Source organism: Galeopterus variegatus, unplaced genomic scaffold, assembly GCF_000696425.1.
Source record: "Galeopterus variegatus unplaced genomic scaffold, G_variegatus-3.0.2 Scaffold1600, whole genome shotgun sequence".
Taxonomy (NCBI): Eukaryota; Metazoa; Chordata; class Mammalia; order Dermoptera; family Cynocephalidae; genus Galeopterus; species Galeopterus variegatus.
This window is the reverse complement of record NW_007727711.1, coordinates 135,146-147,247: the sequence shown is the minus strand read 5'-3', so window position 1 is coordinate 147,247 and position 12,102 is coordinate 135,146. Positions and strand designations below refer to the sequence as shown.

General features: G+C 49.0%; 1 protein-coding gene across 1 annotated transcript; it reads left to right on the top strand.

Moving 5' to 3' along the window:
• Positions 1–368: 368 nt before the first annotated feature.
• On the top strand, positions 369–10,338 carry SPRY4 (sprouty homolog 4 (Drosophila)). The gene is made up of 2 exons (XM_008577921.1): positions 369–480; positions 9,159–10,338. The coding sequence occupies exon 2, from the start codon at positions 9,206–9,208 to the stop codon at positions 10,103–10,105; it is 900 nt and encodes a 299-aa protein (XP_008576143.1). The 5' UTR covers positions 369–480; positions 9,159–9,205; the 3' UTR covers positions 10,106–10,338.
• Positions 10,339–12,102: the final 1,764 nt, after the last annotated feature.

Sequence of the window (12,102 nt, the reverse complement as noted above, 5' to 3'; positions counted from 1 at the left end):
CCGCCGCAGCGGCCTATGCTCGACGTGGGTTTTTCTTTCCCCTTCGGAGCAGTGACGGACTGGGTTTCCTACCCTTCTGCTACCCCCTCGATGGTCAGCGCAGGACCGGCCCAGGACTAGGCATTTCTGCTCTCCCTCCCTTAGCGAGGCGGTTCCTCGCCGTCTGACCTTTGCTCCGCTGCTGCATTTTATGCTGTGCAACTGCCTTGTAGTTGCCTTTCTCTTCTCTGGCCTCTGCAGGGCCCGAGGCTCCTCGGCCACCCGGTGCCTCCCTATCCCAGGGCACCGAGCTGTGCCAGGCCCAGGGGCTCCTGGGCCGCGCTAGGGCTGTGGTGGGGGCCGAAGGTGCGTTTACATAACGCCGGGCGAGTGGGAGCTGGAGGAAGAGGTTACGTGCGTAGAAGAGATAAAGCTCCTACTTTTCCTCTTTCTTGGTGGTACCAGGCTTGACATCACCGAGAAGAGAGAAGGACAGAGACGGTACGTTCTGAAAAATTCTGAATCTCCAAGGCCACAGGGGCAATGAGGGAGGATGAGGGCGGGTTTAGCCAGCCAGGGCAGCTGGAGGTTGGCATCACTGGTGCCAGGGCAGTGCCCAGTTCCCCCTCCATGCAGACGATCAAAAAGCATTTAGACAGTAGCTGCTCTTGTGCAAGAAGATGGTTTCTCAATTTTCTTTGATTGGGGGCTGGGGGTTGTGGGCAGAGGAGGCGAAAGAGGCAGAAAATGGTTGCATGGTTTGAAGGGCTGAGGGATGGACGGGAGAGGCGAAATAGGCTGGAGGGGCTGGATGGTGGTGGCACAGGGAAGAATTGTTGATGCCTCTTTCACCAGCTGCTGGATGGGCATCCATATTGCCAGGCCTGGGGTGAGGGCAGGAGGCCACCTTCTGGCGCAGCGAGGCTCCTAGGAACCCCCCAGCATGGTTAGTGCTGGAAGGAAAGATGTAGGTTCAGAGGGACACCCAGGCCCTGTGGCGGCCCCTTCTTTTCTGCCTCCAAATCAGTGACGTGATTCTCTTCAGTTTGGGGAGAGGCCAGACACACTGGAGGCCAGAGAACCTGCAGAGAGGCAGGAGCGAGCAAGCGTATGTCTGTCTGGTTAGCTGACCAGAGCTGTCTAACCTTTCTGACCAGCCTCTCAGGGATACAAAATTGGAAGGTTAAAAGGCCCAGAGCAGTTGGAAATGTGGATTTATCAATCTCTTAATAAGCTCGGTTTGGCCTGAGGCCCTACCCAATATTGCACTGCTGGATTTCACAATGTTTAGAGTTCTCCGGATCTTCACACAAATGGAGCATAAACATCTGAAATTTTCAGCTCTTTTTCCTTTAGGGCGGGTGTGGGGCAGACTAGGAAAGGGAGGGCTGCCGTTGGTGTCTCCCCCTCTCAGAAGGGTGGGAAAGAAGTTGTAGAGATAGTAGAGATGTCCAGTGTGAAATTGCATTTCCTCTCTTTCCCATCCCTTGGTAGGGTCTTCATGTGCCGGCAGGGTCCAGGTGAATTCTAAACGTGGTGAGCCGTGCACACACCAATTGAGTTGTGTGGCCAGTATCGGCAGGGGAGGGGGGATGGGGGCATTCTGGTAGCAGATTTCTGAAATCTCAAAGGGCGGCTAGGGTGAGGGAGACTTTAAAGATACCCATTGGTTATCTGCCATTTTAGATTCTGAATTCAGAGTCACTTCCTTTTTGGTGGGATGTAAATGCCCTCCCGTCCATCCCCATGACCTTTTACAGATTACCCTCTGAAGGAGCAGTGTCTCACTAAAAGCTTTGGTTGGGGCTAGTGGGAGGAGACAGGACACATAGAATAAAATGATTCTGGCTAAAGCAGGGCATCGGCTGGGGACTGGTGGGCATTTGGAGCTCACAGATGTCATTTTTGTCTGCATCCTTTTACACATTTCCACCCATTTTTGGAAGGGTGCAGACAAAAATGACATCTGTGAGCTCCAAATGTGTGTCTCTTTGGAAGATGAACTAGTTCATACCCCTGACCCCCCCACCCTGGTAAACCTGACATTGCACATGCCCAGAGGTTTGGCTGACTTTCTTGAATAACAAATGAAGGCAGCCTTTCAGTGCAAAATTTGAAAGTTAGTGATTCAATAATTAAGGAAGCGGAAAAACCCGTTAACACTTTCCAACCTGGTCCTTGAGGTATGTTGCTTTGGGGTTTAATACTTTGGATCACATGTGGGGATTTCAATTCCAGTTTCTGATGGTAAAGTTCCCTTCGTGGGACATCTTCCCACCCCCAGTTTTGGGCCCCCACAAGAATTCTTTTCCTCAGGCTATCCTCTTACGTCTGAGTATTGGTGCCAAGAAGGCCTAGGAAGTAGCCCTCCCTCTATTCTGAGGAGTTCAGTGTCTCTTTGAGAGTTAGGGCATTTAATTTGGTTCTGAATCCACAGTGCCTGTCATCTGACCCCTGCTGAGGTGGAAGTTCCCTTGTGACCACAACCCTGGGGAGGATTCTTGCCCAAGCCTCTGGATTTGCAGATACAGCTGAAAGACACTGGTTTGGGATGTAGGCATATCAGGGTTTTAAGGAACGGGAATGGCAAGAGTGTAGAAGGTTCCATCTCATGGCCAACTGGATCTCCCTGACAGAGAGGAAAGCAGTGACTCATTGGAATACACTTTTGCTCTTTAAAAAGAGCCAGAGGAAAGTGATGAAGAACAACATATGGAAAGTTGTATTACCCCTTCCAGACCACGCTAGGGGCCAGGGCAAAGCAGATGAGTGGCTTGGCAAACCTGCTAAACATGGACCTTAGTTTCCCCATGCAAAGTACAGAGAGAACAAACTCCTCCCAAGGGGCCAGGAGCCAGCAGAGCCGCTAATGAGTGGCCAGGACTAGGGCCATGCTCATTGTTATTAATGGGCTCCTAGGAGGAGGACCTAGTTTTAAGGGCACTCCTGCCTACATAGGAGGTGTGGAGTGTTGCATGATGTAAGAGACGGGGTATTCTTGGCTCTCAGGGGTCTAGGGCCACCCTGCAGATCCAGACAGCTGACAAGCCTGGGGAATGTATCCGGGACATGTGGCTGAGCTTAAGAGGCTCCACCGTTCAGCTGTGATCATGATTGTTCTTTCCAAGGACAAGCCCCTGTCAGTGAAGGAAGCAAGGGCATTGGGGGAGGAGCACAGATGTGCTGGATCTAGAGGAGGAGGGAAGAGGGGGGCCCTTCAGGGCAGGTGGTCACTTGCAGAAGAGTGATTTCCCTTGTCGGCAGTCTTTCTTTTTCTGGTACAGGGAAGGGGAAGTCATTTCCTGCCCCTGTCCCAGGAGTAAGCTAAAATCTATTATTGTAAGTTCATTTCTTGGTGGACAGTAGGGAGATAATATGATCTTGCTGTCCATGGGAGGAAGCCCTTCCCTGGAGGTCTAGGGTTCTGGTCCCATTCCAGACCTTGATTTGGGCCAGTGGTTAGCAGACTCTTTCTAGCTCCCTTCTTTTCTGACTCTTGGATTCTAATTCCTCTTTAGGGCACCTAAGTAGACCACAATTAATCTGGTAATACAGTGAAGCAGAATCTTGGAGCTGTTTTGAATAGCCTGAAGGCAAAATCCAGCAAGACTCCCCCACCCATCTGTGTGCTGCTGGGTTTTGGAGCTCAGCTGGCTGGTTGTGGAAGAGGGAAGAGTGTGGGGGTTGATGACTGGTGATGGACCAAGTGATGAAAAGCAACTGCTTTCTTTTGTGATCTCTAACAGATTGTGGCCAGAGGTGAGCTCCTTAGCACTGGTGCTTAGAGGGATGTGGGGAGGAGGAAGGATTCCCAGACAAATCCAGCTGCGTAAACGCTTTATTCTCCCACTGGGGCCTTTCTCAGTGGAGATTGTCTTCTTCTGTAGGGTGTAGGGAGAGGTAAGTCCTTGGCTTCTCTCACCACCACCACCCTCCTCCCCTTTTTAAAAGTCTTTTTAAAGCAATAAGTCATCGTTTGGTTGTAGTTTAATTAACTAAACTGGGATGTTCTCACAAAGAACCTAGCAATACTGGTGGATAGTGGTGGGCGGCCTCTCTGGCAGCCTAAGGCCTTTATTCTGAATTATTAAAGGGTTAAACAGTTTTCACTGAAAGAACCCGCTGAGACTGAATGGGGCAGCTCAGAAACTGCCCTTTCATTCAGATCCTCTTGCCAGTTTGTCATTAGCTGACCTGTAGTTTTCAAAGTACAAATGTCAGGTTTTCCCAATATTTCCCAACTCCCCTCCCTAGAGTAAGTCAAGGGGAGGGAGTGGATGGGTGGGAATAGGCATCCAGCTCAATTGTGTGGACATTTAACATGCCTCTTGATTCCTTTCAGCCAGCCTTATTGAGCGGTCTGCAGCCTGATGCTCTGACCCCTCCCCACAGGTACAAATGCAGGGAGTGTCAGACTGGCTGGTTCAGACCCACTAAGCAGCAAATACAGAGCTGCGTGCTCCTGGGGTTTCAGTATCCTGCTGATTCAGTATTCTAGGACTCCTTCTCTTCCCTATAGTCGTGGGCCAGGAAGCTCCATCCATGAAGATGCCCCAGGGACCCTTAAATTCAACTTGATACGTGGGAAGGAGAGGGGATTCCCTCCCACCTCAGGGTTTCCTTTTAGGGACTGCTTTGTAGTGAGATCCTACAAGTATAGACCCATTCAACTTTAAGAAAACTAAAAATGAAGACATAGGGGAGTGAGGTGACAGAAGAAGGATGGCAAAGAAAACTGGACCGGGAATAAAGATAACTCGAGCTCTGTGCCTTTCTTGAATAACAGAGATTACAAACCCCCCAGGCTGCCCCCACTCTCCACACTGAAAATTCCCCTAATGGGGGTCCATCCTGATGTAAGCCCCCTCTGGCTTCCTTTCCCTGCTGGCTGGGTTACTGAGTCCCAGGATTTCCTGATAAGATTCCTGAGGGCTGGTGGCAGACTGGAGAGGCTGGAGGAGTTCATGGCTATGAAAGTGATTGGCGCTTTCATACTTCTCCGTGAATATCCAGAGGTGATGGAGAGTTTCTGCAAGTCATTGTAAGTCAGGGCTGCATGGTGAAGGTTATAGCCTCCCGAGCCTCTGCTGTCTGGGTTTGAGTCCTGCCCTGATCACTTGCTGGCTCTGTGACCTTTTGTGCTTACATTTCTTCCTCTGCAGAATGGGTACTCTCCTCCAAAGGTGATGGTGAGGATTAAATGAGAAAATAAATCATTGAGGGCTTAGCACGGAGCCTGGCACCAGGGAATATTTCATAAATATCAGCTGCTTCCATAATTATTATTTATTATTAGAAGGTTGAGTGGAGGTAAAAGTTCCCTTCCCTCATGCTAATCCATAAGACTGTTACCTAAAACTTGATAAAGGTACTTCTTTGGCTTAAGTGGAGTGCTGGCTTTGTTTCTCTGTCCAGAGTCTTCCAAATTGGCCATCAGTCTCTTCCAAACAGCCTAAATGAGGCAAGCCTTCTCTCTCCTATTTATATTGTAAATCTCTTCCTTCCTTGCAGGGGAAGCAGAATACATATTAAACTGCACTTAAGATTCTCAGTGTTGCTCAGACCGGAGGGTGGGTGTGACCCAGTGAGTAGAGATTGATCTTCTATACCAACTGAGAGTTGGGTTTGTTTCTGTGTGTCTGTGTGTGTGTCTGTGTGTGTGAGACATCATTTAGCTGTGTTGAGGGGTTATGGGGTTATCAAGCAGGCAGCTCAGGAAGTTGTTTTTCTTTGTCAGCCAAATAAATTCAGCAGAGGCTCTTAAAAGGCCCTCCTGTGGAGGGTCCCTGCTAATGGGTGTGTGAGGCCTAAAGGCTTAAGAAAGTTTGAGCAGTGGAACTGTGAGCCAGCCATTGGTTTTTGCTGAGCTGGTGGCCTGAAGGAATCCTACATCAGGGCTATGATAGGGAAGATACATTTTAGAATAGCCCTGCTGGAGCCTTCCCAAGAGAGCTGAGTCATTGTGGGCCAAGCTCCCACTCCCAGGTCTGGCCTCATCTGCAGACCCAGATGTTGACAGCTGCTTCTGGAGGGGGATGGGAGGCTGCTAATGCCAACATCCCCATCACCTGCAGTGGCTGCTCCCCGCCATGGCTTCCTAGTGGGACTTTTCCATGAATTGGGGAATCTAATCTACGTTCTGATTCCAGGGCCTATTAAAATCCCGGAGCATTGCCCTTGACTTTTGCTTAATCAGCAAAAAATGTAGCAGTTTTTAAAGAACCCCAGTAATTGAATTGGAGAAAGAGTGGATAATCTGCTTGGGGGAGGGGGGGAGGGAAGTGCATTTACTTTTTCCTACAACATGACCAGTCCCAAAATTGGTCCTGAGAAACAAAAACCCACTGCATGGGGCAATATAATATTTGAACTGCCACAGGCATTTTGTTGGCAGGACCCAGAGTATTCCTGACCCAGGTTCTAGAATAAGGGAATCACGTTTTCTTTGTCCAGGGGTGGGGGTTCTGGCTGAGGTTGTTCGCTAGCTCCTAGAGCCTTATCCATTGCATTTTCCATTCTTATGCCAAGTCACACCTTTTCCTCAAGGAAGAGTCCCGAGGTCTGGGACCTGAGGCTCCTAGCTCTGGTCTGTGACTCCAAAGTCATTTATTCTAGAAGCAAAGTCTTGGAACCCCTACTCAGAATAAGTGGGCAGTCTGAGGTAGCCTTCCCTGGAGTTCCTCCTGCTTGATCCTTGGAAAAACTCCTCCATAGATGCTTACTTGCTCTCCCTCTTTCCAGCCCTGACCACAGCATTCCCATGGGAGGCTGCTTTGATAGAAGATCTGCCAGATATTGAAGGCAAACTCTGCCACCAGGGGGTCTCCCATTTGAAGGTGATCCTTTGGTTCATCTAAAGAGAACATGGGAGCAGGCACTACCACTAGTTAGACTTCTTCAAGACTGGAAAAGTAAAGTGCATAAAGAAATAGCAGCATGTTTTAAGAAGGCAGCACCGTTGGAGCAAAGCCAATAGCTGATGCCCTGTGTGAATGGGAAATCTCAGTTGACTGAGCACTGAACCTTGTAGAAAAGACTTGATGCTTTTTGCATTTAGCAGTTTAAATGATATACAGATGAGAGCCCTGTGGATAACCCCCTTTATATCTCCTACATGAACTTTTCATCTAGAGCTACCTCTTTACTTTAGACAGTCTGGAAACATCCAAGGAAGCTCTTCTTCCTCAACAATTTTAACTATTTCTAATCAAACTGTTGTCTCAAAGTAGGAAAGTTATGTAATACTGAGTTGCCCTAGGAGTGTCTTTTTCCTCCCACTCTTTACCATAGACATTTATAAGTATGGATGAGTCCCAGGGGCCAGGTGTCATTCTCCTGTGATTAGAGTATTGGGATGGACTGATTGTGTCCTGAGTCCAGAGGGGTTTGGGGTTAACTTGAAGTGGGAACCTGTCCACATCCCCTTCTCAGGCTACCTTTGAGGCAAGGTGAACCTAACAGCAGAGGGGGAGGAAGGTCATCTTTCCTAACTAGACCATCATTAGCATCTTAAAAAAGCATTTACCAAAACCTCACCCCATAACACTTTAATCTGATATTTTTTAAGACTACTTATCTTTCCCTTCTACCCTCCTCCCTCCTCAATCCCCCAGGGTTCTTAAGATTGGGGTGGAATCTTCCCAGAGTCTAATCTTTCCCTTGGATTCCAAATTTTGTTCCCTTGAGCCAGAGGTCTTGGCCTTCTGCTGCTATTTCTTTAAATTGATCTCCAGTCGAATTCCAAATGTAAAGGTCAGCAGGCAAGGAAATGGCACTTCTAATAGAAAACAATGTGCACTTTCTAAATTTGAACCAAGCCGTTTCCGCTCTTTGATTTAAGTGACTTCCTGGGGTTCCGTGTCAGGCACTGCAGTTGAATCTCTGGCCAAATTCCAACTTAAAATTGCACTCTCTCGGTGAAATTAGAAACTGATCCAGGGTTGGCTTAGCTATTCTAGTAAATAGCATTTAGGCTGAATGTTCAGCTCAGCACTTGGAAATGGGTGATGTGAGTGCCCCTCAAGAGGATTTCCCATCTGAGTTGTCAGAAGCTCACCTACCAAGGGATTAGTAGCCACTGTAGTTTACTGCTCTTAGAAGCCGTAGTAATAAGTTAATATCCTGGATGTGCAGGCATCAGATACAGCCCTTCCTTCTCTTGTAAATAACTGAAATAAAGATTTTTGTTTATCTATGGGAGCACATAGGGGCTGTCTGTCATGTTTACCATATAGTCCTCAGCACCCAGCACAACGCTTGGCTCTTATAAGTGCTCAGAAAATCTAAACTGTTATTCTCTGAGATAGTGAAATTGGTGAGTACACACTATATGTCAGGCAATATGCTGGGCACTAGATATGCATTTTCTCATTTAATTCTCACAAAAACCTGTTTCACAGATGACAAAACTAAGGCTGAAGGCATAGAAATTAAAGAACTCATTCACAGCAGCACTGCTAGGCTAAGGTGAGAATTTGAGCTTAGGTCTGATTGCAGACTCTGTGTTTTATAACCATTGACCTATATATATCTTAAATAAGGAGCATGTTTTACAGTGATTACGAGAATAAACTCAGACTGCCCAGGTTTGAGTCCTGGTCCTCCTCCTGATAGTTTTGTGTGACTTTGGACAAGTTACTTGGAACATTAATTTTCTGTAACTAGAAAAGGGAGATAATAGTTGACATCTCTTATCCAAAATGCTTGGGACCAGAAGTGTTTTGGATTTCTTGTTTCGAAATATGTACTGGTTGAGCATCCCAAATACAAAACCCAAAATGCTCCAATGAGAGCATTTCCTTTTAGTGTCATTGAGTCATTGCTCAGTAACTTTCAGATTTTGGAGCATTTTGAATTTCACATTTTCAGAGTTAGGATGCTCAACTGTAGTTACGTTTTTTAGGGTTTATTGTGAAGAGTCAATGACTTAATACATTATGGTGCTTATGATGGTACCTAGTAAGTGCTCAATAAATGTTATTTTTACTATTGACTATTATTATTGTTGTTGTTGTCATTAGTAATCATTTAAGCCCTAGGAGATGCTGGAAAGTCCACTGAGGGAATTTAGTTCCCTTTTCAACTGGGTTCCAAAGGACCTGATGGGGGGGTGGGATGTTGACAGGCCACATACTGATGCCTGGAATCCATTCTCTCTTCCTTTTCCCCAACCTCACCAGGGCCCCTAGAAGCCTGTTTCTTGGCGCAGTCCAGGATCTCCAGCCCCATGGAGCCCCCGATCCCACAGAGCGTCCCCTTGACTCCCAGCTCAGTCATGGTCCAGCCCCTTCTTGACAGCCGGATGCCCCACAGCCGGCTCCAACACCCACTCACCATCCTACCTATTGACCAGATGAAGACCAGCCACGTGGAGAACGACTACATAGACAACCCTGGCCTGGCCCCTCCCAGCGGCCCTAAGCGGACCCGGGGTGGGGCTCCAGAGTTGGCACCAACACCTGCCCGCTGTGAACAGGATGTCACCCACCATTGGATCTCCTTCAGCGGGCGCCCCAGCTCTGTGAGCAGCAGCAGCAGCACATCCTCCGATCAGAGGCTCTTAGACCACATGGCACCACCACCCGTGGCTGAGCAGGCCTCACCGAGGGCTGTGCGCATCCAGCCCAAGGTGGTCCACTGCAAGCCGCTGGACCTCAAGGGCCCTGCAGCCCCACCAGAACTGGACAAGCACTTCTTGCTGTGTGAGGCTTGTGGGAAGTGTAAATGCAAAGAGTGTGCGTCCCCCCGGACGTTGCCCTCCTGCTGGGTCTGCAACCAGGAGTGCCTGTGCTCAGCCCAGACCCTGGTCAACTATGGCACATGCATGTGCCTGGTGCAGGGCATCTTCTACCACTGCACCAATGAGGACGATGAGGGCTCCTGCGCAGACCACCCCTGCTCCTGCTCCCGCTCAAACTGCTGCGCCCGCTGGTCATTCATGGGCGCCCTCTCCCTGGTGCTGCCCTGCCTCCTCTGCTACCTACCTGCCACCGGCTGTGTGAAGCTGGCCCAGCGTGGCTACGACCGCCTGCGCCGCCCTGGTTGCCGCTGCAAGCACACGAACAGCGTCATCTGCAAGGCAGCCAGCGGGGACGCCAAAGCCAGCAGACCTGACAAGCCTTTCTGACGTTTTGGGTCGAAGCCCCAGCACTACCCCCGGAAACTTGGTTCCCTTTAACATCTGAGAAGACTGCAGCAAGGCCAGAGGTTTGAGCCTCATGAGGCTTCCCTTGCTAATCTGTCCGCTCCCCAGCAGAGATCCCCACCACCTACATTTTATTCCCCAAAAAGAATGAAGAAGTACTTTGGGGTTTTTTTAGGGTCCTGCAACTTTGTGTCAAACAGACAGTGGTGGGGCAGGGTGTGGTTTTGGGTGCTCCCCGGCAGAGATCCCCACCACCTACATTTTATTCCCCAAAAAGAATGAAGAAGTACTTTGGGGGTTTTTTAGGGTCCTGCAACTTTGTGTCAAACAGACAGTGGTGGGGCAGGGTGTGGTTTTGGGGGAGATTTTTCTTTTTCAGAAGACAGAACACAGATGTGGACACATACTCAGAAGCCGCAGCTGCTTGAATGCCTTCCCAGCCCCTCCTCCCCCCCTCCCTGTCTCCCACTGTCTTTGGCTCTCACAGGAGCTGACTGCCTGGGAGGGATTATTAACTGAGTGCCAGGGAACCTTTGCAGAAGACCCTTGGAGTCTTGACTTGTATGCGTTCTTCTCCTTCCCCCTCTCACTCCACCCCAGTTTGCCCTCGACATCCTTGGGAAGGTGCAGAACCCCCTAGCAATCCCTGTTGTATACACGTGGGAGCCCACTGAGAGCAGAGCACGGCCAGTGAGTCCAAGCCTCGTCCCTCCTCCTGCTTCCCCGGAGCCACAGGATGGATTTAGGAGCCACTGCACAGTGCACCTCTCCCTTCCAGCTTCATCACTAACTCTTGGGGGTGTTCTCACCGCACCGTCCTTCGGTTCTTACCGAGTCACAGACTCGCCCGCCTGCTATGTGTCCTGAGTTCTCTACTCAGATCCTTTCCAGAAACTTTATGGGTAGAGAAAGCCGGGGTGGCAAATGCGAGACCAAATATCATTTTGCCAATGAGTCTGAGGCTGTGGTCTCTGGATCCAGTCATTATGTTTTATAGAATAATTAAACCAGATGCTAACGGTGTTTTAAAAAATAATAATAAAACAACTTGCTTCCTTTTGGACCACCCCCAGGAAGGGCTGATTTCAAAATCTGGGGGTGAGCAAACCTCAAGGAACACAATTTCCCTCCCCACCAAGAAGAGGATTTTCACAGCAAAGAAGAGAGGCAGTGCCTCCCATTGGCAGAATGACAGTTGAGCCGAGCTGGGTTTGGGTTTCTTCTCTTCTGATTCTGCTGCTTGCTGTCATAGCCTTTCGTGTACAGTGATGTGTCTGTATCTTTAATGTAAATAGAGAGATGATGAAAAAAGAGTCTATTTTAGTGTTAGGAAGCCCCAATGGGGGAATCAGAAGAGCTCGGAAAGAGGGTGGGGGAAGATCCTCCAGGGGCTACTGGGGTTGAGCCCTGCTTTTGCGCACAGCCACCCCCCTCCGACAGCCCCCAGAGATGAGCAACTCTTTCTCTCAAGGTGCTAAAGGACTCAGAAAGTGCAGCACGTCCGGTGGGTAGGTACTTGTTGCATGCAAAAGCTGTAGTGTGTCTGGTCCTTCCTCCCCAGCTTTTGCGTGGGGTTTTTGCTTCGTGTGGTATTTTGTTCCCCCTCTAATGAGAGGATGTGACCTGGGTCAGAAGAGCTACCCCCAGGTGACATTGGGAGCGCATTAGGCAGAGCGTCTGTAGCATTTCCAGTTGTTCTTTAGGAACAGAACTGCCTCCAGGAAGGAGGCAAGGAGGCTGGTAGCTGTGATTGGCATGCACCCAATGCTACTCAAGGACTTTTTTTCCTTCTTGAAGACTAGTAGTAACACCCTATGATTTAGAATAAGTTAATTGTAACCACAGATATTTATTGATTGGAGGAAGGGAGGGTCTTCTTATTTTCAGCTTTATTTATGTAACATTTGCTAGCTTGTAAAAGGCGAAGGTGAAATACTGCATCTTCCCGTTTTCTAAGGCTGATTCATGTAGCTACCCTT